The sequence below is a fragment of the Ovis canadensis genome, chromosome 2 (genome assembly GCF_042477335.2).
Source record: "Ovis canadensis isolate MfBH-ARS-UI-01 breed Bighorn chromosome 2, ARS-UI_OviCan_v2, whole genome shotgun sequence".
Lineage (NCBI taxonomy): Eukaryota > Metazoa > Chordata > Mammalia > Artiodactyla > Bovidae > Ovis > Ovis canadensis.
In genome coordinates, this window is record NC_091246.1 from 102,823,251 (window position 1) to 102,850,022 (window position 26,772).

The 26,772-nt window shown below is 50.7% G+C and overlaps 1 protein-coding gene across 1 annotated transcript in view; it reads right to left on the reverse strand.

Annotated features, from left to right (window-relative positions):
* SCARA5 (scavenger receptor class A member 5) overlaps positions 1-20,605 on the reverse strand; it is a 133,538-nt gene extending 112,933 nt beyond the window's left edge. Inside the window, exons 1-2 of the mRNA XM_069574174.1 lie at positions 20,224-20,605; positions 16,163-16,283 (exon numbers count right to left, since the gene is read on the reverse strand). Coding sequence (XP_069430275.1) covers positions 16,163-16,277 — 115 coding nt within the window. The 5' untranslated portion in view covers positions 16,278-16,283; positions 20,224-20,605. The remainder of the gene's footprint in view (positions 1-16,162; positions 16,284-20,223) is intronic.
* Positions 20,606-26,772: the final 6,167 nt, after the last annotated feature.

Consider the following 26,772-nt stretch of genomic DNA (forward strand, 5'->3'; position numbering starts at 1 on the left):
GGGGAGGGATGGTGGAGCTAATTCAATTTAGATGTTATGATGACCTAGGACAGTTTCTCCAAGTACTCCTAAAGATATTTTGTAACTTCCTTGCAATATTTGTTATTTTTCTCCGGCCCTATCTGTTTCTCAAGTTACTCTGCATGAAAATTTTTGAGAACAATTAGGGGCTTGTGTGCTTATTTTGCATCAGTGGGAAGAGACTCTGGCTGATGTGCGTATAATTTTGCAACCGGGGCTGAGGGACTGAGAGAGAAAGCCAGGTGGGAGGGGACAGAGGGCAGTCAAGGTAAGTTGGCTGGTCACTGCAACCCAGGAGGAGGGGAGGGACCAGGAAAAGAATGAGGTCCCGGGGCTCAGGAGAGATGCCTATACTCATCCATCATCGGCAGTACGTGGGTTGGAAGGAAGGCTGTGTCAATGCAGAGAGACTCAAAACAACAAAGGCAGTGAAGGTGAGGGCTGGGGTTCCCTGGTGGCTCAGTGGTAAAGAATCCACCAGCCAATGCAGGAGACATGGGTTCAATCCACAATCCGGGAAGCTCCCACAAGCCACAGAACAACTAAGCCTGTGCACCACAGCTGCTAAGCCTGTGCTGCAGAGCCTGGGAGCTCTAACTACTGAAGCCCAAGCACCTGGAGTCCATGCTCGGCAACAAGAGAAGCCACTGCAATGAGAAGCCCCCACTCTCAGCAACTAGAGAAAAGCCCTAGAAGCAAAGAAGGCTCAGCACAGCCAAAAATAGATAAATAAACTTATATATATATAACAACAGTGGGCTCAGTGTTCGGTCTAAATTGGGGCCAGAGACGCTCCTCCAATGGAGTGACCCTGGAATCCGTCTCAAAAAGATTCCCAGTTCCTCTCCTGGCACCGCATCAGAGGAAATAAACCATCTGAGCGTGGAGGCCAGGGCTCAGCTATTCCCACACTCAAACCGTTACCCTTTCCTGGCTAGAGCAGCATCCAGCCCGGGCCCTGTTCTGCCTTGGTCTGAAGAGTCGGTGAGTCCTCCGGGCAGGAATGGATACCTTTAATATCCCACCCTCACCCATCTCACTCCCCCAACTCCTGCCACCAATTGAGTTGGAAGTATCTGGTGGGGGTGGGGAGGGGGTGTTCTGTTTTCATTTCAATTGGAGGACAACTTCTTTACAATGCTGTGTTAGTTTCAGCTTGTGTATACATGTCCCCTCCCTCTTGAACCTCCCTCCCACCCCCTAGGTCATCACAGAGCACTGAGTTGAGCTCCCTGTGTTTTATAGCAACTTCCCACTAGCTATCTGTTTTACATATGGTAATGCATTCATCTTAATGCCACTCTCTCGGTGCATCCCACCCTCTCCTTCCCCACTGTGTGCACAAGTGTGTTCTCTGCCTCTGCGCTTCCATTCCTTCCCTGCAAATAGGTTCATCAGTACCATTTTTCTGCATTCCACACATATGTGTTAATATACGATGCTTGTTTTTCTTTTTCTGACTTCACTCTGTATAACACGCTCTAGGTTCATCCCTCTCACTAGAATTGACTCAGACGTGTTACTTTTTATGGCTGAGTAATATTCAGAAAATGAAGATCATGGCATCCGGTCCCATCACTTTATGGCAAATAGATGGGGAAACAGTGGAAACAGTGCCAGACTATTTTTTGGGGCTCCAAAATCACTGCAGATGGTGACTGCAGCCATGAAATTAAAAGACGCTTACTCCTTGGAAGGAAAGTTATGACCAACCTAGACAGCATATTCAAAAGCAGAGACATTACTTTGCCAACAAAGGTCCATCTAGTCAAGGCTATGGTTTTTCCATTGGGCATGTATGGATGTGAGAGTTGGACTGTGAAGAAAGCTGAGTGCTGAAGAATTGATGGTTTTGAACTGTGGTGTTGGAGAAGACTTTTGAGAGTCCCTTGGACTGCAAGGAGATCCAACCAGTCCATCCTAAAGGAGATCAGTCCTGGGTGTTCATTGGAAGGACTGATGCTGAGGTTGAAACTCTAATACTTTGGCCACGTCATGTGAAGAGTTGACTGATCGGAAAAGACCCTGATGCTGGGAGGGACTGGGGGCAGGAGGAGAAGGGGACGACAGAGGATGAAATGGCTGATGACATCACTGACTCGATGGACATGAGTTTGGGTAAACTCCGGGAGTTGGTGATGGACAGGGAGGCCTGGCATGCTGCGATTCATGGGGTTTCAAAGAGTCGGACACGACTGAGCGACTAAACTGAACCGAATATTCCATTATGTACATGTTCCACAGCTTCTTTATCCATCCCTCTGTCGATGGACATCTAGGGTGCTTGGGGATCTAGTTTTGAAGACAGGAAGCCTAGGGCCACAGCCCATATCACCTGTATGGAATTGAACTGGAACCATCTCTGAGGCCTCCAGGCTCAGAAGCACCCCTGCTCTGACCTCTGCACAGGAAACAGTAGAGGCTGGGCCACTGAAGGAAGTTCAGTGAGTCTGAGCAAAGATGACGGTCCTCAGACCCACTGAACCTTTGCTCCCTGGTAAGGGCTGGAACCAACAGTTGTCATATATAGAGCTGCACTGGCGGATGGCCAGTGATCAGACAGCTAATAATGGGAACAGAATCGCACTCATCAGTGAACGGAAATACAGATTTGTCCTAAGTCAGCTCCCAGAGGGCAGGGTCTATGAGATCTATGATTCATCTCTGGATCCCCCAGGTCCTGGCATGTAGCAGACACTCAGTCAACATCTGTTGGCTATGTGTAGATAAGAGAGTCTAGTAAACAAACACAAACACACTGGGCCCTCCAAGCCACTGTTTAGGCTTTTGCAATAACCATGTATTCAGGGACTTCCCTGGTGGTCAGGTGCTTAAGACTTCACCTTCCAGTGCAGGGATGTGGGTTCGATCCCTGGTAAGGGAACTAACAGTTCACATGCCAAGGGGCAAGTAATCCTGAGTGCCGCAACTAAGACCCAACACAGCCAAATTTAAAACAAATAAAACTAAATTTAAAATGTGTATTCTAGTTTCTGTATTTGATACTTCCACATCTTGGGGCCTTGGAATAAGAAACAGCTTCCTTTCCGCACACAATTCATCTTTGTATCCAGGTATTGTGCTGTTTCTTTTATTTTTCACTGTATTTTTAATTGTTGTTCAGTCACTCAGTTGTGTCCAACTCTTCTGCAACCCCATGGACTGTAGCCTGCCAGGCTCCTCTGTCCATAGAATTCTCCAGGTAAGAATACTGGAATGGGTTGCCATTCCCTTCTCCAGGGGATCTTCCCAAACCAGGGATTGAACCTAGGTCTCCTGCATTGCAGGCAGATTCTTTACCATCTGAAACACCAAGGAAGCTCTCTAGGGTCTAAACTATCCAGAAATAACTTTGGGCTTTGAAGACCTAACCAGAACAACCATTTTTATATTCCTGATCACAAAACAAAATGCCTTTAGCAGGAAGGCCATTCACAGAGGGCAGGGAAAGGACATACCCCATAAGCTGAGGCTCCTGGAAGGCTGGTTTTTCTTCCACCCCCTGGCAAGGCAGTGTCCTTTTCACCTTCAGTCTGTCAGCATCTTTCAGAGACCCCCATCTCCAGCCCCATAAACCTACACACAAAAGGCAGCTCCCCTTGGATGTCCTGGAAATGCTTAGAGTACATAAGACGTCACATTTACATTTTAATAGCCGCCCTTAGGGTTGGGACGTCATCTTTCATCCAGGTTTGGACATCAGGAAGCCCTTCATCCTTCCAGCTCCAGAAGGAAGGAGCGAATTCGTACATTTGGCAGCGTACACTGAGGTCAGAAAAGGGCCAGAGAACTAAGATGCCAAGACAGAACTTGCCTGGCAAAGGGACAAGGTCAAGCTCACTGTTACTTGTAGACAAACTATAAGATCATTTTCAGAGACGCTGTTAACAGTGCATAGTGCTCCAGGGAACTCTGCTCAATGTGATGTGGCAGCCTGGATGAGAGGGGAGTTTAGGGGAGAATGGATATGTTCTTCCTTGTTCACTTGAAACTGTCACAACATTGTTTGTTAAAAACTATTTCCTGCTCAATCATTCAGTTGTGTCCGACTCTTGCAATCCCATGGTCTGTAGCCCACCAGGCTCCTCTGTCCATGGAATTTTCCAGGCAAGAATACTGGAGTGGGTTGCCATGCCCTCCTCCAAGGGATCTTCCAGACCCAGGGATCGAACCTGAGTCTTCTGCATTGTCAGGCAGATGCTTCATCACTGAGCCACCTGCTATACCCCAATGCAAAATAAAAAGTTTGAAAAATAAAAAAAGTGAATAGTGCTGAATGAATCAACATGCAGGGAGAGCAGGGCAAAAAGAAACCAAAGGGTTCCTGCAAGCTGCAGACAGGAAGCTTGCCCAGTCTCCCCTTACGCTCAGTATCCTCTTCAGTCTGCACCTCACGACCCGACTGCTGCCCTCTGCCCCCTGACCCTGGCACTGTCTATCTTCCAACTCCCTCCTCCACTGGTTGGATTCCCTGTGCTCCCCAAGGTGACCGTGGATGATAGAAACCAACCTGCACTGAGTGCCAGGAGAAGAGACCAGAGCTGATGAAGGAAACAGATGGGCTCCAGGTTAGACATTTACAACTGGCCTCCTGTTTGCATTTCATGGGGAAGGAAGAAGGGATCTTCAGGCTGGGTACTTACAACTGTCAGCATTTCTTGAGATAGGTGGGCTCCAGTTAAGGCATTTACAATCAGCCTCCTGTTTGCCCTCCGAAATGGAAGTGACAACAGAAACAGGGTAAATAGCCAGGCTTTGTCTCTTGTAAACACCTCAAGGTGATAGTCAGGGCAAAAGTCAAGGCAATAGTGATGGCAGGGACAAAGAGGGGCAAGACCCTGACTGAGTCAAGGATTAAAGGACTTTTGCTCCCTCCTCTTTTGGGAGAAGGAGACATTATACTTGTGCAGAAACGCTCCTTGTGGGTCCAAAGTCAAGGGATAACACCAGGCCAGGTAAAGCGTCTGCCTACAAAGCAGGAGACCTGGGTTCGATCCCTGGGTTTGGAAGGTTTCCTGGAGAAGGAAATGGCAACCCACTCCAGTACTCCTGCCTGGAAAATCCCATGGATAGAGGAACCTGGTAGGCTACAGTCTATGGGGTCGCAAAGAGTTGGACACGACTGAGCGACATTTACTACTATTTACTATAATGAGTCTTACTCCTCTTAGAAGACTTCACTTCGAGATGCATCTTGCCTGAGGGGGTATGTGTGCACCCAGGGAGTGTCCCAGGGTAGGTCAGGTGTGGAAAAAGAAGCCAGATAATCGGCCTGAAGGAAGACAAAGACTCGGAAGAACTGCCCTGTATAAATGACTTAACTGCCTCTTTACTGGGCTCCTTCTCACCAGGGGGACCTCACATCCTTTCTCTCTCTGTGTGCATCTCTGCCTTGCTTCTGCCTCTTAACTAAGCAAGCCATTTCCCTAGGTTCTCTCCCACTTGCTGGTGTGCTGTGTCTCTAATAATAAACTTCATACCTGCATTTACAGTTTTTAGAGCTTCTCAGGTGGCGCCAGTGGTAAAGAACCTGCCTGCCAATGCAGGCGATGTAAGAGAGGTGGGTTTGATCCCTGGGTCGGGAAGATCCCCTGGAGGAGGACATGGCAACCCACTCCAGTATTCTTGCCTGGAGAATCCCATGGACAGAGGAGTCTGGTGGGCCACAGTCCATGGGGTTGCAAAGAGTCAGACATGACTGAAGCAACTTAGCAGGCAGGCAGGTTACAGTTTCTGCCTCCATGATAAATGCATTTTTCACTGGTGGCAAAGATCCAAGGAAAAACAGCTTCTAGCCTCTAGTCCTTGCTAATCTGAAGGCTAGAATTCCTGGTTTCCATCCAGGCTATCCAGGTTCAATTCCCAGGCAGAGAAATTAAGATCTTGCTTCACGCCACCACTCACTGTTGCGTCCCCGAGATTAGAGCCAGCCCCATCCCTGCAGCTGCCTCTCTCTCTCTTTTATTTTTAATTGGAATACAATTGCTTTACAATGTTGGGTTTGTTTCTGCTGTACAACGAAGTGAATCAGTTATATGTATATATGCGTATATCCCCTCCCTTTTGAGTCTCTCTCCCTCCCACCCCCATCCCACTGCTCTAGGACATCATAGAGCATCCGGCTGAGCTCCCTCTGCTAATCAGCAGGTTCCCACTAGCTATCTATTTTACACATGACAGCATATGTGTTAGGGGCTTCCCTGGTGGCTCAGACAGTAAAAAATTTGCCTGCAGTATGGGAGACCTAGGTTTGATTCCTGGGTCGGGAAGATCCCCTGGAGAAGGGAATGGCAACCCACTCCAGCATTCTTGCCTGGAGAATTCCAAGTGTACATATTAAGGTCAATGCTACTTTCTCATTGTCTCCCACCCTCTCCTTCCCCTGTTGGGTCCACAAGTCCGTTCTCTGTGTCTGTGTCTCTATTCTTACCCTGCAAATAAATTTAACTTTACCATTTTTCTGGATTTCACATATATGCGTTAATATACCATATTTGTCTTTCTGACTTATTTCACTGTGTGTGACAGACTCTTTTAACAAGATTTCCTAAAGACAAGGCTTCTTCCGCCTGCTGTGAACATCTTGGTTATACTGACTTGAACTCAACCTCAAGCCAGATAACTGGAAGTGGGAAGGCATCAGGGAGCCAGGTGGGCTTCAGGACGCCATGCAGAATGCTGGGACCATCACAGGTCCCCACCAGCTCTGTGGCTGGATCTTAGGTTAGCCAGCATATGTGTCTGCAGGGCAGGGTCCCTGCCAACCCTGCCTCTTTGGGCCCCCTCTTCATGGCTTTATTTATGTCTTCCCAATCCTCCTGCTGAACTCTGCATGGGCAGGTTGGACTCCAGAAGCCCCAGGAGATGGTGGAGTGAAAGGGGAGGGAGGGGCATTTTTCTGACCTAATGTCCATAGAGGTTACTGTCCCAGGCTTCCTGCCAAAGCCACTTAAGACTCCGTCCTTATGCTCTTGTCCAAACCTATTTGAGTTTATATCTATTTCCTGCCAGCGGCACCTTTTAGAATAATTCATTCCATCTGTCTCCTGCATCACAGCCATTTATTCCCACGGCCCTGCCCTAGGTATGTCATAACCCAGGACAGCTCCACCTCTGAAACTCCCAAGAATCCGCTGAGAGCCCTTCACCACGAGCAGCCTGGTTCTTGAATGCACAGGGTCTCTGAGTCCTGGAACTGCAGTGAACCAGGTGAGCTGTGCTAAGGGGCAGGATTTTAAGGATCAGAGAGCTATGGACTGGAATCCAGGCTCTGCCTCTGACTAGCTGGGTGACTTTGGGCAATTAACTTCATCTAAGACTTCGTCTTTTCATTGACAAACTGGGACTAATAATACAACCTGAGGTTTAATGCAGACAATGTATCGAAGCCCCAGGTACAGTGCCTGCCTGTGCCACGAGCTGCATCCAGGGGAGCCATTGTGCTGAGATAGTTTGTACATATCACACTGGGTCATCACTTCTATTGGACCCCTGCCATCCTCCCATCACCTGCCCTGGCCTCCCCCGATCTCCCTGCCTCCACAAAAGCCAAAATGATCTCCAGGGCTCCTGGTGCTCCAGGACAAGACCCCTCCCTCCCTGGCCCACACACACCAGGGAGGGGGTGCTGGAGTTCTAGGACTCTGTGCACTCCTGCCAAGACCCCCATCACCAACATTCAGCTTTGCCAGCAGCTCCGCCTCAAGACCAGCATCCCAGCCCGGTCCTGGCTTCTACCAGCTGCATGAAGCCCCAGGGCTCCCCATCACCCACTGTAATCCTCAGGCAGCCCTGTTTATCCTCCTTAACATCTCCCTCCCAGTCTGCTGAAAACTTCCCACTGTGGTCCCGGACCTTCCAGCCAGTCATCTGAAAAATTCCTGATTCCCCCAACCTCTGCTTGGAAGATTTCTTTCTTTTTTTTTTTTTTTTCTTTTTTTTAACTGAAACCTGCTTCCCTTAAGTGTAGATTTCTTTTTCCTCTGCTCATGCAACCAGCCTAAAGGTGCAGGGGGTACTTTTCTTTGCTCCTCATTGTTACTTCCAGAACCTTCTCTTCTTCCTAAAAGCCCCAGCTCCCACATCACATAACTGTACACTTTTTCCTCATTGCTAAAGGACACTGCTCCCCTACCCCTCTCTGCAATCACTGTTGCTGTCTCTCAGTCTCCACCTCTGACTCTTTCTCTTCTGAAGTCACATCTTTTCTGACCCACTTGAAATGTGGCCAAAGATAAGACAGGCTCAGAATGCAAAAATGCACGCTGGATTTTGAAGGCTCAGCCTGAGTAAGAATATATAAATATCTCCATCGCTTTTACAGTGATTACAAATCAAATTGATAATATTTTGAATGTGTGCTGTGTGTTAAGTTGCTTCAGTCATGTCTGACTCTTTGCAGTCCTATGGACCTAACCCACCAGGCTCCTCTGTCCATGGGATTCTCCAGGCAAGAATACTGGATTGGGTTGCCATGTCCTCCTCCGGAGGATCTTCCCGACCCAGGGATTGAACCCATGTCTCTTACATGTCCTGCATTGGAAGGTGGGTTCTTTACCACTAACACCACCTGAGAAGCCCAACCAACTATTTTGAATATATTAGATTAAATATGTTCCTGTATTTAGATTTTTTTAGATGTACCTCTTTATCTTTCTGTGTGGCTACTAGAAAATTTAGAATTGCTCATGTGGCTCACACTACAGTCTGGCTCTACCAATAAGTGAGGCCCTTTCTTAATCCTGACTTCACACATCCCAGGTGAGAGCTGCCCCTCCCATCTTCCTGGTGTTCTCCATCCCCTCAGGCTTCCCTGATCTCACCAGGACCTACTAACCGTGAACCCCACTGCCTTTCCAAAACTGCTCCTGTCCACGCCTCCACACTCTTACGTCACAGGAGAACGTCCTCTCTCCCCCAGGTAGACTGTGAAATTCTCCCCTCTAACTGCACTTCCGTTAGGGAATGAATCACACTGTAAGGCAGGGTCTGTCAGCAGTCAATTTGTCTCCCGTCTTGGCAGGCGAATTCTTCTGGGGACTTTGAGCCCCCTGAAAGCAGGACCCAAGATCTTTCACTTCTGTTCGCATCAGCAGCACTACAAAACCCTGTCCTCTTTGGATGATTTAAGTCCCAGTTCCTTATGGGGGCTTCCCTGGTGGCTCAGACGGTAAAGCGTCTGCCTGATGTGGGAGACCAGGGTTTGATTCCTGGGTCGGGAAGATCCCCTGGAGAAGGAAATGACAATCCACTCCAGCACTCTTGTCTGGAAAATCCCATGGACAGAGGAGCCTGATAGGCTGCAGTCCATGGGGTCACAAAGAGTTGGACACGACTGAGCGACTTGACTTTCACTTTCCTTATGTCTTAAACTCAACTCTCTCAGCCCTCCTTTACCCTGGCACTTCTGCGCTTGGTGAACAAGGATGTGGTTGGCCATTCGGCAAGTAAAGATACCTTCTATGGGCAAGACACAGCGCTGGGTATTGGGACATTTGGATGAGTCCAAGGCATGCAGTGCCAGCCAGAGGGAACTTGGGACACACAGCTCAGCATGACTGTGGATGGACAGGCTGACAGGGGCCAGGGAGGCCAGGTGGATGGCCCGGGAAAGACATGGAGAAAAGCCAGGAGGCGTCCATCCCACTGCTTGTTATCTGACACCAGGAATCAACCCCAGATAAACCTAGAACGAGGAAGGGATGAAGCTCTCTGTCCTGAAGACTGAAAACAGAGCATGAGGAGGAACTGGAGCGCCTTGGGTGGGCCCCAGGGTGGACCCAGGCAGACAGAAAGGCTGCGACCACACGTGACCTAAAATCTAATGGTCAGGAGCACTCAGCATACACCAGGCACTGCAAGCACTAACTGTGGAGTAACTCATGTCGCTTGGCAAGGACCCTGAGTCTTGAGCCGTTATTATTCCATTTTACAGAGGAGAGGGAGCTGAGAACTCAAACAGGGTTGCGTGCTGCTCGCTCAGTCGTGTCCAACTCTTTGCGACCCCATGGACTGTAGCCCACCAGGCTCCTCTGTCTATGGGATTCTCCAGGCAAGAATACTGCAGTGAGTTGCCATGCCCTCCTCCAGGGGATCTTCCTGTCCTAGGGATCGAACCCACATCTCCTATGTCTCCCGCCTTGGCAGGTGAATTCTTTACTCCTGAGATATATGGGAAGCCCCTGATCAGGATTACACAGGCTGCAACTGTCAGAGCTTGACATGGAGCCCTGTCCATGGGACTCCAAGGCCAGTGCTTCTTGCCGTCCTGTGGGGCCATCATCCCTGTAACGGATGAGGCAGACTACTATGGATGTTAGAGATGTTACATGTGCCCCCAGGTGCCCAGGGCGAGCAAGGCCGTGGGTCTGAAGCAAAACCAGCTTCCAGCCAGTGACCGTGAAACACACCCCTAACTCTTCCAGTAGGCAACCTCAGGGACCTAGTGACTTTGACAGAGGTGGGGAGTGGATAGACATGGACTTGCCACAGACCCAGGTGCCCTGGGGACCCAGAATATTCCTTACAGATTCTACTATTTGGAGAATAGGACTAAAAGAAATTGCTCGGTTTCCTTGAGTATCTAGGCTTCAGGGGGAGGCCCACTAACCCAAACGCTGCTTTCTTTAAGAAAAGGGAGGAACCAACCTTAAAACACTGTTTGGGCCGGGGGTCTCTGAGAAGTGGCATGGGTGCTTCCTGGGAGACCCTGGGTGACAGCTGCTGCTCCTGACCTTTCTGTCTCCCCTGTCCTTCTCCAGTTCCCCAAGGTGTTCAGGGAACTCCCCAAAGGGCAGGGAGGTGAAGTATCTGTGTACTAAGGGTGTACGAGGTCCGAAGTGCTTCACTCAGGTTATATCACCTGATTCCTCCAAGGTCCCAAGAGCTGAGTAACATTATTCCCATTGCACAGATGGGAACACTGAGGATGAGGGCATCAGGACTCCAGTGAGGCAGACAGCCCGCTCAAATCAGAGAATGTCACAGGATTTAAAAAAGGGAATATGTGCAAAGGTGTAGCCAAAGGTGTGAGACGCCCACAAGGGCCAGAGTGGTGTCCTCAGGCTTATGTCTCGGCCTCTCAGAGCCCACCAGGGCAGCACTTGCGGGAGCCTGGAAGCAGAAAGCCACGTGGAGGGCGTGGTTACAAGGAGCTGTGAACTCAGGCGGAAGGACACAGCAGCCCAAGGTGACCGCATAGAGCAGGATCTGGAAATAAACACGCCCATCTCCCATCTTCCATGCTGCGGTGGCTCCCCACAAGGCAGACAGCTGAGTGGCACGGGGTGGCCGTGGAGGGGCAACGGAAGACACCCTGCACAGATCCTAGGCTGGGCGAAGTTCACTCTCCAGGCTCCTGGGCACCTTCCCTGGCTGTCCCTCCCTCTTGTGGAAAGAATGGGGCCAGAGACACCGGGGATCGCAGCTGCCCACCAGCCCCAGTGAGCACAGCCGGAGTCAGCGCGCACGGAGCTGAGCGCACCGCGGCACCGCACGAGTTAACATCTCTGCTCTCCCGCCTGGGTGCCTGATTCTGCAACCTGGGGAGGGGGCGGGACCAAGATAGCTGGGGGCCTCCCTGGAAATCCACTCCCACCCTTGGGCAGCTGCCCACCAGCCCTCAGCTACGCTGGATGAACTGAGGAGGTTTGATGGCTGAGAAAGTAGACGTGGGGGTTCCCTGAGGAGAATAATTTAATTTTATGGGGCAGGGACGCGGGAACAGGGAGTTCGGACCCTACACTCAGCAAGCGGCCTGGCTGCAGGCGTAGCATGTGTAACTCATTACCTCCGCGGGCCGCCCATTTGCAGCAGTGGATGATGCTCAGAGCGTGGTGGAGGGCCCGAGGCCGCGGGGTGAGCATGACTGCAATATTTTTCTGACACTAACACCTCTCGCTGGCCCTTGGAGACGGCCGTGGAAGAGCCAGGCCCTGCCAAACATCATCCACGCCCAGCCCTCCGCCTACTGGCGCCAGACAGGAGAGGCTTCAGCTGTTCAGGCGGGAAGAGAAAGGCTGGATCACGGAGGTAAGCGAGTGAAGGGGCAGGCACAGAGGGAGCTGGGGGAGGAGGGGTCGAGGCCCAGACAGCCTCTCTTTGGGTTTCTCCTCCGTGGGAGGCGTCAATGGGCACCAAGGTCAGAGAGGGTTTGGCTGGAAGACCTTGGAGGTCACGTTCTGCCATGAGCCTGCCCATGAATTCCAACCACACAGGTGAAACCCATGGGGTTCCCCACTGGAGACCCGGAGGTGAGGAGGCCCCTGCCCTGGGTGCCTTCCTGTCCACAGTGGGGCTCAGACACAGGGAGGAGGCAGGTGGGGTCCTAAGAGGGGGCCCGGCCAAGGGGTGCAGAGGACGGAGAGGTCCCAAAGGTGTCACCATGGAGCTGAGGGTGCAAGGGAGAGAGCCTGGAAGGATGTGGGAGGCACCACGCCAGAGAGGGTCATGGCGGGGATGGGGAGCCTGAATAGCCTCTCAGCTTCCTACCTGGTCTGTGAACAGAAGGGAAGGGATGGAGGCAGGGTAGGAGGAAAAGACAGATGGAGAGGAAAGTACAGGAGGAGAGTGGGGAGGGTTTGCCAGTGTCTGAAAATAAGGCATGTACAGCCTAACACCTTAAAGTCCCTCCTGCGTTAAAGCCTGAGTCCTACACAGAAGACGTGGGTTCAATACCTGGGTTGGGAAGATCTCCTGGAGGAGGGCATGGCAACCCACTCCAGTATTCTTGCCTGGAGCATCCCCATGGACAGGGGAGCCTAGCAGGCTACAGTCCATGGGGTCACAAAGAGACACACACGCATACCTCAGTATCTAGGCTGCAGCTTTTCAGCTTGTTTCTGCTGATCCTAAGCTCCCTGGGGCCCAGGGGAGGCACTGCCTCTCTTCCCACCTCCCTGCTTTCAAGGGGAAAGTACTGGGAGGGACTTGGAGCCGCAGCGACTCTGCTTTTCATTTACTCAAAGCCTGGGGGGCGGGCTGGTCCCTACCTCTGTCCACCTCTGCTCTCCCATCCACCTCTCTTTGCCCCTGCCAGCTCCACCCCTTCCTCCCTCTCCAGAGATGAGGGTCAAAGAAGCCAAGTGCTGGGGAAACAGACCAAATCTGGCTTGAATTTCCCCAAGTCAGAGCTCACCATTTCCCTCTTAGAAATGACAGGGAAGGGGGAAATCCAAGAAACCCAGGAGCTTTTAGGTGGCTGTTTCATCTCAAGACTCTGGTCTTTCCAGCGTCCTCACGCCCCCACCCCATGTCTGGCATCCAGGAATGAGTGTGGAGGAGACCCAGACAATGTGCAAATCAGGTTTAGAATTGGTTTGTTCCGCCTCCTTTAGATTTCAAGGATCCCTGTCTTTGTTCATCCGTGTACTCAGTCGTGTCCAACTCTTTGCAACCCCATGGACTGTAGCCGGCCAGGCTCCTCTGTCCATGGAATTTTCCAGGCAACTGGAGCCGGTTGCCATTTCCTTCTCCAGGGGATCTTCCCAATCCAGCAACTGAACCCGGCTCTCCCACACTGCAGGCAGATTCTTTACCATCTGAGGTATCAAGGAAGCCCCAAATGGCCTTTTAAATCCTAGGTTCAGTAAAGGGGGGGGGGGTATGATGAGGTCAAAAGAAGGAGAGATGATGACCCAACAGCAGCCCCCCAGGCCTCTTCCCACCCCAGGGTCTCCCTGCCATGACTTTCCCCATTGGTATCCAATACTGGTCCTCACGGTCCTACAATTACCCCTCTGAGCTGTACCCCAGTTCTTTCTTGCCAAACCAGGCCTGTTTATCGGTAGGCTGGTGGGGAGAGAGGGTAGTTGAAGGCTGTAAAAGCCACCTTGACCTTTGTGGATGTGATGATAGGGACGGCTGAGCACTGACTAGTGAATCAACACCCCGAGGTCCTTCATCTCATCCCAGGTGTCATTAACTTGACAGAAACACTGGCCCATCTCAGTGCAGCTCAGCTGGTAACATTTTTCCCATCTACCGCTTCTCTTACAAAATGGTATTCGGTCTTTAAGGCCTTTACCAGAAAATGTTCATCCTTCTTGACTTTAATAATCACATATTTTTACCTTCTTTACATGGTGAGTGACTGTCTCCATACCAGTCCCTTCCACTGGGATCAGAAGCCCTTGGAAGGCAAGAATGGTTTAATTTCTCTCTCGAGCATCTCTGGCATCTAACCCATAGCTTGATACATTGTGGGTCCTCAAAATGTGTCTGTTAACTGGAATCCAGAGAAACAGTTCTGATGGTGGGAAGTTTACTAGGCCAGGTGTGTGCATGCTAAGTCGCTTCAGTCGTGCCCAATTCTTTGAGACCCCATGGACTGTAGCCCGCCAGGCTCCTCTGTCCCTGGGATTCTCCAGGCAAGAATACAGGGGTGGGTTGCCATGCCCTCCTCCAGGGGATCTTCCCGACCAAAGGATCAAACCGGAGTGTCTTATGTCTCCTGCATTGGCAGACAGATTCTTTACCACTAGCGCCACCTGGAAAGGAGCCCAGATCTCCTCTCTCCTCTCCCTGCTGAGACAATCCCCGATCCCTGCCTGAGCCACCCATCTTCCCTCCCTGCTCTCAGCACCTGGTGGGAGCAAAGATGGGGCTGAATGAGGAGTCATTTCTAATTTTGAGGAATTTCAAGACGAAGGCAGCTGGCAGAGTGGAGCACAATGAAACAAAGCACTCGAGAGAAAGTTTGAATAAAGGCATCTGGAATGGTTGATTTTATGTCAACTTGGTTGGCTGTGGGATGCCCAGAATAAACATTCTGGGTGTCTCTGAGGGTGTTTCTGGATGAGATTAGCTTTTAAATTGGTGGAATCAGAGCAGACCGTTCTCCTCAATGTGGGCGGGAGGGTCTGAATACAACAAAAGATGGCGGGATTGGCTTTTTACTTCCCGTCTGCTTGCTGGAGCTGGGACATAGCATCTCATCCTCTCTGGCCCTCAGACCATGACTGACACCATTGGTTTCTCTGATTTTCAGGCCTTCTGACTCAGACTAAACTACACCACCTGCTTTCCTGGGTCTCCAGCCTACAAAGGGAAGATCATGGGTCTTCCCATCCTCCATAGCCAGGTGAGTCAATTCCTCATAATCGGTCTCTTCATAAGTGTAGACATCATTCTGTTTCCCTAGGGAAGCCTAACTGAGATAGCCAGTCTCCATCTCACTGATCACAAAGCTTCACAAAACTCTCACGTGAGTTTCCTTCAGTTCATCATTGAAGTGAGGATGAAGCTCTCTTCTCCTATACTGACTGCAAAGAGGAGTGTGTTCATTCAGACAACAAGCATTTATTAAGCAGCTACTCAGTGTGGAGCTCTGTGTTGGATGCAGAGGAGTCAGCTGTTGGCGAGATGCTCCGAGCTCCTCAGGAGGACACTGCATCCATTTGCTCCAGGGTTTTAGCCCCCAGAGATGCAGTGCCGTGCACTGAGAGGGGGTCCCTTTCTGCGCCATGACCTGGGGTCTTAGTCTCAGGGGAGGATGAGCACCTTGGAGAGGTGCATCCCTCCTTGCAAAAGCCCTGGGAAGCAGATTGAAGATCTGTCACCGGAAGGGGTCTGGGCTTCTTGGTTCAGTTGCCTTTTGCATGCCAGCAGCCTCACTGAAGAGGAGAGGATGGCAGAGAGGCAAAAGGACTGGGCTAGGAGTGAGGAGTCTCAGTGCTGGGGCTGCTCTGTGACTGATGGGCTGCATGATTGTTGTCATTCGGTTGCTCAGTCACGTCAGACTCTTTGTGACCCTGTTGACTGTAGCCCACCAGGCTCCTCTGACCAAGGGGACTCTCCAGGCAAGAATACTGGAGTGAGTTGCTAGTCCCTTCTCCAGGGGATCTTCCTGGCCCAGGGATCAAACTCGGGTCTCCTACGATGGTAGGAGGGTTCTTTAACCCTGGGCCACCAGGGAAGCCTGAGCTGTGTGATGCCTAATGCTTTTCTCAGAGTCCACTAGCTCATCTGTGAAATGGGTCTCATTTTGTGGTCACATAGGTGTGTTGAGATGCCTGAATAAGAAAAGACCTTTCCAAGCACAAAGGTCAACCTATGCAGTATTAGGCGGCGGTGTGGGGTGGGGTAGGAGGGTGGGGGTGGGCAGGGCTGACCTCACAGCCAAGACCGAGCCCACGGCACTCACCATCCTCACACAGGTTCAGCTTGGACAAGCTCCTGCCATCAAAGGGCTCCTCAAAGATGGAGCTGGAGTCGCGGTCGCTCACGGTGGCGTGCAGGTACATGGCTTTGTTCTCCATCGCGTCCTGCAACAGGAGAGGAGAGAGCAGATATGGGGGTGGGGGAGAGTAAAAGCTGTAGTTGGAGATGAAAATGAATCTGTAGAGCAAGGCATCACCATGACGACCTGGAGCCTGAACACAGGGACCCTTCCTCATCGGCAGGCGTCAGCCACCAGGATCCCAATCCCTTCCTCAATTTCCTTGGCTTGGAGCGGTCACGGTCCTGGGGACCTTTCTGACCATGGGATCTATCCTCTCCCTCTCATATCTCTGGATGGGGCTGGAGCCCTGAGCTGGCGGGGGAGGGCACCGGGGGCCATGCCAGGTGGGGCCGGAAGGAGCCAAACCTCCTGACCCAAACGGAATACTCTCCAAGCTTCTGGAGTCCTGGGCACGGTAGGGCGACTGGGGATTCTGCTCTGTGTTGGAAATGGGGGGGAACTAGGCATGAAACAGAGTACAGAGACCACCAGCCAACACAGCTAGAACCAGAACTCTTCCCAAACTTGGCTGGGCTGGCACGGTCAGAGGAGCTGGGTTCAGGGGGCCACAGGCAGGACTGACCCCCGTGGGAGCCTGGGGAGCAGGAGGCCGTGGTGGGGCCCCCTAGACACCAAGGCCTGGACAGCCCTAGACCAGGAGAGGGCTCTGGTGTCCGGATGGTCTCCTGGGTGGCTGGGGCTTGGAGTTGACCCCGTGGAATTCCCGGAATGCCCCCTCGACATGGGTGCCACGCTGTTTGAAATGACCCAGCCCCGTTTACACAAGCGTGCACCACACGACCCCATTTTGCAATGTCTACACATTCCAGAGTGCACGACGGGAGATTATATGCGGAGATGTTCTGGGCTTCTCCGGGTGAGACGTGTTACAGGAATCTGGTGGGGCTTGTGGGGATTTGCGCTTAGTTTTGTTTTCCGTGTTTTGGGGGTTTTCTACGATATGTTTGCGTTCTTTGTATAATCAGAAGAATTCATTTGTGGGGCTGGATCATGAAGTATTTATTTACATAAAATACTGGATATCCTTTTCCTGCATAGATGCTCAGTGATTTCACAAATGACTCTCTGCTTTTAGCTCATTTCCAGTCATTAGTTTATGTTGACTTTCAGTTCTGATACTCTTTCTGTAGATTGTTACCGTTTAGTCACTAAGCTGTGTCCAACTGTTTGCAACCCCATGGACTGTAGCCCACTAGGTTCACCTGTACATGGAATTCTCCAGGCAAGAATACCAGAGCAGGCAGCCATGCCCTCTACCAGGGCATATTCCCAACCCAGGGATCAAACCCAGGTCTCCTGCTTTGAAGGTAGATTCTTAACCACTGAGCCACCAGGAAAGCCCATAGCTATGTGGATATTGAACCCAAAAAATCCACTTTTAAAGAGTGAATTCTTTGGAAGATAAGTGCCCTGGGAGGATGGCGGGGGGCGGGGTGGGGGGGCGTCCTAGGCCCAGCATGGAGCCAACTCAACCCTGAGGACCAGAGAGCCGACTAGGAGAGGGGGTAGGGCCTGGCAGGTGGCCGGAAGGGGACACCAGCCACTGACTGAAGGGAAGAGGCAACCCCCATTCCAGTAAACGGGGACAGTGAAGGAAGAGGCTGGCTAGATCCCTCTGCCAGACGCAGCAAACACAAATCCCCTATTTTCGTGACCTGACCTTTCTTTCCAGGGACCTATGACCTCAGGGCTACGAGGAGGCCAGAGCCTACAGTGGCCATCCACCTGTCTTTCCACTGGGCCTGGAGGGACAGATGGGGTGTCTGCTTTTGACCTCCAGTGATGAGAAGCCACATGCCTCGCACCCGTGTACACACCTACGCCTGTATGCACCTGCCCACTCAGGGTGCTCCTAGACCCTGTGGGCCCTTCCTCCACGCCCGTCATTCGTCCAAGTCCTCCACCCAGGGAGGGCCTCGAGGTGGGGCCCCAGGCTGCTCCACTGCTGCTAAGCTACAGAGGACACGCCCTCATCTCACGAGTGCTCTGTGCGGCACCCCACCCTCTGGCCTCAGTCCTGGGGAGCGGCGAAGCAGGAGGCCAGTGTCTCCTCTGAGAGGGGGAACCCGCTCTCTGCCAAAGGCAACAGCAGCTGCTGCCCAGAGCCTGTGGGGGCACCGAGTGCCAGGGGAGGAGATGCAGAGCTGGGCTTGCTCCAGTTTCCCCATCTGCCTTTCCGCCTTCTCTCTCTGCCCATCAGCTCCTGGACCAGAGCTGGAAGGCGGGGCTCCTTATCTGGAATGTGTCTGTCGGGCCCCTCCCAGCACCCCCTCCCCACCCCTCTGCTGGTGGAGCTGGAGCCTGGGGGCGGGGGAGAGAGAGAGGGGCCAGATGTGAGCACGCTGAGATGGGAAGTGCTCAGCCGACTCTGCTAATGTTTGTTACTGGGGAATGAAACCTAAGAGCTTTCTGTCTGCCCCAGGTTTTATTTGGTGCTGTTTTTCTTTCTTGAGGAATGGGGGGCAGGAATTTAGACCTTCCAATCATTGGTTGTATAGCCTTTGGGCCAAGTCTGAGCAACTGACTGCCAAGTGTGGTGATGATAGAGCAAAGCCTCCACCCTCCACCCCCACCCCTGGAGCATGACCTGGAGTATGTTCCTCCCACACCGTACAGATCCTACGCCATCTGGAGCTCCCCACCTCCCAGGGGCACTGCAAGGGGGCAGGTGGCATTGGTCCGTTTTTCCCATTCTAAAGATAAGCCAAGTGAAGCCCAGAGGAGCAGGAACTGACGAATGTCAGAGAGGAGGTCCTCCAGCATTTAACCCCACCCAGGGCATTGGCTCCGCACAAGGCTGCTCTGGCCAGGATGCATGTCCCTTTCGGAGGCCACCTTTCGGTCCCACAGTGATGCAGGGAAGAGGGCCAGGTGGGGACCGTGGAGCTAAGAGAGCTGGAAGGGAGGGGGCCAGTGCCATTGAAACCCAGGCAGGGTGTAGACACCAAAGTGACCTGTGGGGAGTGGGGGCTCAGAGGACATGGGGTCCCAAGCTGACACCACATCTTATCCCCGGGGAGCTCGGTCTGTCAGCTAACACATCCAGCCTCAGCCTTTGCGATGAGGAGGACACACCTCCCAGCTACAAGGTCTCTGTGAGTCTCATGTGGATCAGGGCACATGGGAGGGCTGTGTGGATGGGGCAGGTAGGGAGATGGTGGTGGAGCCTGGTAACCACCCACGGACCCCCAGCATCTTCTGATCCTGCCAAGCAGCCTGGTACAGGGGTCTCTGGGTTCCCTCAGCCTCCCTCCCACCTAGCTAGTCCCAGAAACAATCCCATTTGGACCCCTTTGCGAAAGCAATCGTGAATGCAGACCAGACCTGAGAGCCATACCTTGATTCTCAAAGCCCCCCTCCAGGCAGCAGCAGGACTCAATCAGTTCTTCCTGCAGAGGGGTGGTGGCCCCAGCCTTGCTGGGTTCCAGCATTTAACGCTACAGGGCTCGTAACTCCTCAAAATCAGATAGGGATCACCGTGAACAAGGTCCTCTCTGGAGAGAGAATTGCTAAGGAGGCTTTGAGCCCTTTCCTCCTCTAACTGTACTCAGATCATCTGAAGCATCACTCAGAACTAGAGAGGTGCAGATGATTTATAAACAAGCTCTGCCTTCCTACGTTCCACTGCTGGGCACACCCACAGGCACACGCATGCACACACATTCACCACACATGTGGAGAGACTGTCACCTGTACCATCTGCTCCCTGAAGAGGCTCTGGCGCTCTGACACAAGCCAGGCAGAGTTGCCACTAAGGCGATCACTTTCTCTGGCTCCCAAATACCCACACTCACCAGCCCAGACAGATGGATGAAAATCTGGCAGATCCCCCAGGCTGACAGTTACAACCTCCCCTCCCAGGACCTGCACCTCCACGCGATGCCCAAACCTGTGCCCTGTGTCCTCCGGCTGCCTTTAGGAAGCCATGCCCAGGTGCTAGGACAGTCAGTGCCCAGACTCACCTGAGTGCCCCCAGTGAAGCTGCAGAACCTGTCCCCTCAGTTCCTGGCATTTGCCATGGTGGCTGGAGAGCTGGCCACTGCCCCCACCCCGAGACCCAGGCAGCCCCTCAGAGCTTGTCCCCACAGCCAGCCGAATCCAGACGGAGTCATAGAGGCTGCCCAGTGCCCAGGGTCTCGGGGATGACTTCTCCAGGAGGATCAGGAGGCAAGACTCAACCTTGTGCCCAAGTGGGAGTCCCTGTCTTGGTGTCTGGCCTCTTTCAGCCTTGGGCAGCGCTCGAGATGTTCTGTGGAGGCACCAGCGGCTCCGCTAGGTACTGACTGAGCTGTGAACTGCAGCTGCACTGGCCGCCAGGCTTTATAAAGTTCTTGGAGCAACTGCGAGGCTCCCCTGGGGCCTAGAATGCATCCTCCCTCTAGTGGCCAATCTCAGCATTACAGCTTCACGCAGGCATGCCTGCTGCGTCTTGGTCTTGGGACTCCACCCTCCTGTTCTAAAGGCTCTGCTCAAGATACTTTTTGGAAAGCTTCTAGCGGAATGGCAGCTAGACCTGGCTTAGGAGCTGCGCAAGGAACCCAGCCTTGTAAATTTATTTATAGGACAGAATTGGCATTGCTCAGTTCATTCACCAAACTTGGGGTAGAATTACTACGTTCTGTGTTTTCTTGGAGGCATATCTACCCGTAAAGGACACAGATTGCCCACACCAGGGAGATTCAGAAGAGGACTCTGAGGGTGCTGAAGGAACTTCCCAAAGTCAGGTTCAATGCAATTCATCAAGGAAGCCAGGGTTTCTGGAGCCCCGACGTTGTACAAGGGTTAGGCTACAGGGGTGACTGAGAGGAGACTGCTGTCCTTAGGGGGTCGCAACCCAGGCTGAGAGGCAGGCTTGGACACAGATAACTGTGGCGCTAGTGGTAAGGAACCTAGGAGACATAAGAGACACAGGCTTGATCCCTGGGTTGGGAAGAAACCCTGCAGGAGGGCATGGCGACCCACTCTAGTATTCTTGCCTGGAGAGTCCCATGGACAGAGGAGCCTGGCAGGCTACAGTCCATGGGTCACAAAGGGTGGGACACAACTGAGCGTCTGACCACACACCTGTAAACCTCAGCGTAGCTATATTCAATGTGTAAAAACAGGAGCTCTCACCAAAATGTTGAGGGGGTGATTACCTTCATTCAGGTTGAGATGGTGATGGGAGAAGCATCAGAGAAATACTGAAAACAATCTGAACCATGGTACATGGTCAGTTTGTATGTGTGGCCCTTCCCCCGCCTCCCACCCCAGAGACAGAGCGCTGAAGGTCACGTTCACGAACATACGCCTGTTTCTTGGTTACAAATTCAGCCTTAGCTCTGGAGCGCCAGACCTCGTACCTGAGAACAGTCTGCCAGGGCTCAGCTCTACCCCCCATCCCACCAAACCACAGCTGAGTCACAGAAGTCTTAGTCACTGTCAGTAACTGCCTCTTGACCGTCCCTGGGAGGGAGCTACAGTGTGGGGCTCCGAGGCTCCGTTTTACTGGAAAAAGCAGTAATTATATCGTAATGATGATGATAATTATAATTGGAGGATAAGGAAGAGGGAGGAGGGGAGAGGATGGGGAGAAAGAGGAGGAGGAGGAGGTGAAAGGGGAAGTGAGAGAAAAACATTTCATCATATGTTCCCTGTGCCAGGCAATTCCAAGTGCTTTTCATATATTAACTCATTTAACCTTGATGGCAACCCTGTCAGGTAGGCACTGCTATTGCTGGTGGTTTAGCCACTAAGTCATGTCCGATGCTTGCAATCCCATGGACTGTAGCCCACAAGGCTCCTCTGTCCATGGAATTCTCCAGGTAAGAATACTGGAGTGCCATTTCCAGTGGGTTGCCATTTCCTCTCCAGGGGCTTTTCCCTTCCGCAGGGATCAAACCAGCATCACTTGCATTGCAGGCAGATTATTTACCAGTAAACCACCAGGGGAGCCCAGGCACTGCTATTATTCCCATTTTATGGAGACAGAGGAAATAGGTGATTTGTCTGCAAGTGCCAGAGCTCAATTCTACTCCAGGCAGTGTGACTGTAGAGTCTGTGCCCCCAGCCACTCCCCTAACTGCCTCTGATGAAAAAGAGTGTTTCAGTCACCCATCAAGTCACCAGTGTCCCTAGGAATGTCATTCTACAAATAGCAGGAAATGTGCTCAAAGTGTTGTCTCCGAGCATCTCATTGTAGAGGATGTATTGATCAGCAATAAATGCAGTGATTGGTGAGACCCTGGTGATGTCCTACTTTATGTGAAATAAAGCGTTATTTATTTTTACTGAAGTATAGTTTATTTACAGTGTTTCAGGTGTACAGCGAAATGATTCATTTATACATGTATATTCTTTTAGAATCATTTCCATTATACATTATAAGATATTGAATGGAGTTCCTTGTGCTATACAGTAGATCCTTGTTGTTGTTTTTTTTTAAGTTTTACTAAAGTATAAAGGAGATAGAGAAAGCTTCCCACACAGGCATCAGAAAGGGGCAGAAAGAGCACCCCGATCCTTCTTGTTTATCTATTATGTATATTTAGTATACATCTGCTAGTCCCAAATTGCTGATTTATCCCTTCCCCACTCCCTTTCCCCTTTGGTAACCATAAATTTGTTTTCTATGTGAATCCATTTCTACTTCAAAAATAAGTTCATTTAAAAAAATAAAAATAAAAAATAAGTTCATTTGTGTCCTGTTTTATATTCCACATGTAAGTGGCATCATATGGTATTTGTCTTTTTCTTTCTGACTTCACTTAGTATAATAATCTCTAGGTTCATCCATGTTGCTGCAGATGGCATTATTTCATCCTTTTTTATGGCTGAGTAATATTCCATCACACGGACATCCTCTTTATCCATTCATCTGTTGATGGACATTTCAGTTCTTCCATGTCTTGGCTATTATAAATACTGCTGCTATGAACATTGGGGAGAATGTATCTTTTTGAATTAGAGTTTTCGGTTTTTACTGACATATGCCCAGGAGTGGGATTGCTGGATAATATGGTAACTCTATGTTTAGTTTTTTTTAAGGAATCTCCTTACTGTTCTCTATAGTGGTTGCACCATTTACAATCCTACCAACAGTGTACGAGGATACAAAGCATTTTTCTTAACACTCCTACACTGCTGTGCCCTGGCCATAGAGAAAGGGAAGAATGGGGACCCCAGTGCAGCCCAGGCTCTTGGCTGAGCCTTCCTTTACCATTGGCAATTGATGACACAGACATGGAGTTCTCTGCAAGTGAGACCCAGGAGTGGATGTAGAACCTTTAAGCTATAAAATTGCAGGAAGAATGAAGCTTAACCTATTAAACTCAGCTTCAGGCAAGAGGAGGTGCCTTTCCCTTGTTCTTTTCAGATTCATTTCCCTTCTTCCAGTGATAAGAGTAGTCTGTATTGTTGCCTGGAGCAGTAGCTCATTCTTGTTTCTTCTTTATGGCTGAGTAACATTCCATTTTATGCACAGAGCATGATTTGTTTATCCATTCTCCTTTTGATGGGCTTTGGGGTTGTTTCTAATCTTTGTCTCTTATGAATAAAGCCACCCAAACAGCAAAGAGCTTTCGATCTTTAGGAATGACCTGTGAGGCAAGATTTCTAGTGGGTGAGAGTCCTTCCTGGGCAGCTCTTAGCTCAGATGATAACTTCTTATCACCTGAAATCAGCATGGTCCGCAACATGGCTTGCTTCCGTTTAATCGCAGAACGCATTTATTTATTTATTTATTTTTAGTAGAATATGAGAGTTCCAGTTGCTCTCTTTTTTTTTTTTTTTTTTTTGGCTGCACCAAGTCTTAGTTGCAGCATGCAAGATCTTCCATCTTCATTTCGGCTTGTGGGATCTCTTAGTTGCTACATTCGGGATCTAGTTCCCTGACCAGGGATCAAACCCCCAGGCCCCCTGCATGGGGAGCTCATAGTTCAAGTCACTGGACCACAAGGGAAGCCCCATAGAAGGCATTTATAATAGGGATCTCTCCACCCAGACAGTATTATGAAACTGATTGCCCTGAAGGAGAGTGGGATAAACTGAAGTAGCTGCATCTATGGATGTGGAAGACAGGGAGGTCCATTAGTGTGCTCAAGCGCTTCCCGCTTTCTTTGAATGATTTCATTTGATTGTCCCAACAACTCTCTAGGGTGGAGGTGGAGCGTTACCATCCTCAGTTTTCATATGGAGAAACCCAGCAATGCTGAAACTGAAGGTCAGAATGCTAGGCTCTCAGACGCAACATCCACAGCGGTCGTCTACTCTGGAGCCTCTTCGTCTGTAGAAATTCCTTCCATCCACTCAGTTATTCATTCAACAAACATCTGTTGTGTAACCTTCTTGCAGCATATCCTGAATGTTTTCACAAACATGAGTTAGACCTAGCCCCTTCCTTCAGGATCTCAGTCCAGGGGGAGAGAAGGTCTGAGAGCCAGGAATCACAGCCTGGCAACCCTCAAGCGGTTCCTCATGGCTTCAGGCTAGGTGAATCTCAAACCTTCACCCTCAGGCCTGACTTTGTTCCCCTCCCCCACCCCACCTCCACCCAAGAGATTCTTTTTTTCCCCAACCCCCCCAAAAAAAATCTTAAAAGTTTAACATAGCTAAGGAAAAATGGACAAAACATAATCCAATTTGTACATTCTTCACAAACTGAATAGGAGCCAACACCTGAGTCAAGAGCAGAACAGACCCTTCCTCAGAAGTTCCTCTCTGGCCCTCCTGGTTCCTAATCCCCCCAACACTGGTCACCACCATCCCATATTCCATCACTACAGATGATTCTGCCGGTTTTTGAACTTCATATACATGGAGTCATTCACCATATGTCTAGCTTCAGTAGTATGTTTCAGATTGTTCCCTTTCTGGGAGTTCATTCATTCTCACCACTGTAGGGCCTCCACTGTGTGAATATCCTTTCTACTGGGGATGGCCATTTGGGTAAGTTCCAGGTTTTGACTATTCTAAAGAGTGCCACCATGACCATTCACATGCATGTCTCCTGGTGAACAAATGGGTGCATTTCTCTTGGGTATATACCTTGGAAAGAAATCGCTGGGTCATCGGGTGGCCCGTGTTCAGCTTCAGTAGATGTTGCCCAAGAACTCTGCAAAGTGGTTGTACCAGTTTACCGTCCTCCAGCAAAGCATGAGGGTTTTAGATGGTTCACACCCACGCCTGTGTTAGTGACATCTGTCTTTTGTGGAGGCATCATACTGTGTTTTGGGATTCCCTGGTGGCTCAGTTGGTAAAGAATCTGCCTGCCAATGCAGGACATGTGGGTTCAGTCCCTGGGTTGGGAAGATCCCTTGGAGAAGGAAATGGCAACCCACTCTGGTATTCTTGCCTGGAGAACCCCTGTGGACAGAGGAGCCTGGTGGGCTATAATCTATGGGGTTGCGAAGAGTCAGACACAACTGAGCAGGCACCTACGCAAACATACTGTGTTTTGTTTTTTAATTATTTATTCAGGCTGTGCTAGGTCTGAGTTTCAACTTGCAGGATCTTCACTGTGGCATGCAGACTTCTTAGTTGCATGCAGGATCTAAAATAAGACCAGGGATCGAACCCAGGCCCCCTGCATTGGGAGCTTGGAGTCTTAGCCTCTGGACCATCAGTGAAGTCCCAAACTGTGGTTTTAATTTGTATTTCCCTGATGACCAGTGTAGCTGAGCTCCTGTAACTATACTTACTTAGTCTGAATTTTGTTTTTTTAACCTGGACTCTAGGCCTGAATTCCCAGCTGTCTGTGTATCTCCATTTACACCAGCAGGTCTCTGCTTGATGGATTTGTGTTGACTGTTGTATCTGTGTGGAGTGGTTCACTCACGTGTTTCCATGATGAACTCTTGCCTCCTTCCGGTCTTTTCTCAAATGTCACGCTCTCAGCAGAGCTGACCCGAAGGTTCCTCTTTAAAATCACTCTCCAGGACCTGCCTGGAGATTCTCCATATGCTTGGCCTTTTTTTTTCATCACCCCATAGACTTAATTTATGCTTGCTGATGATTATTACTGTATTGTTGATGTTTTGTGGAACACCAGCTCTGTGAAGGCAGCTCACTCATGCAACCAAATGCCCACACCAGTGCCTGACGAACAGCGAGGGCTGCATCGACGAGCATTGTTGTTGCAGGGAGAAGTCAATTCTGACTCCGTCTTGGAACTGTTTGACTTGCTTTCCATTGCTTTTCTTGTTATAATCATACATAATGGCCTCCCTCGGAGAATCCTGCCCCTCTGCCTGACTGTTAAAGTGCCTTTGTTCAGAACCCTATCCACCTGTGGATGGCAGGAAGGAAGAAACTAACACATCCTCCTGCCCTAGGCTTGCCGTTCTAGGAGCTTGTTGGCAAGATTGATGGCCTTTCTACTTCGTTTCCTCACTGCGCCTCCTCAGTCTCGGATCCATAAAAGAAACTGGCATCCGAACCCCGGTAGGAAGATTGTTTTGAAATATTAGCCTGCCGTCTTCTCGGACAGCAGCCTTACCTCTGTCACGGATGCTATCATGCAGCTGCAGAGTGAG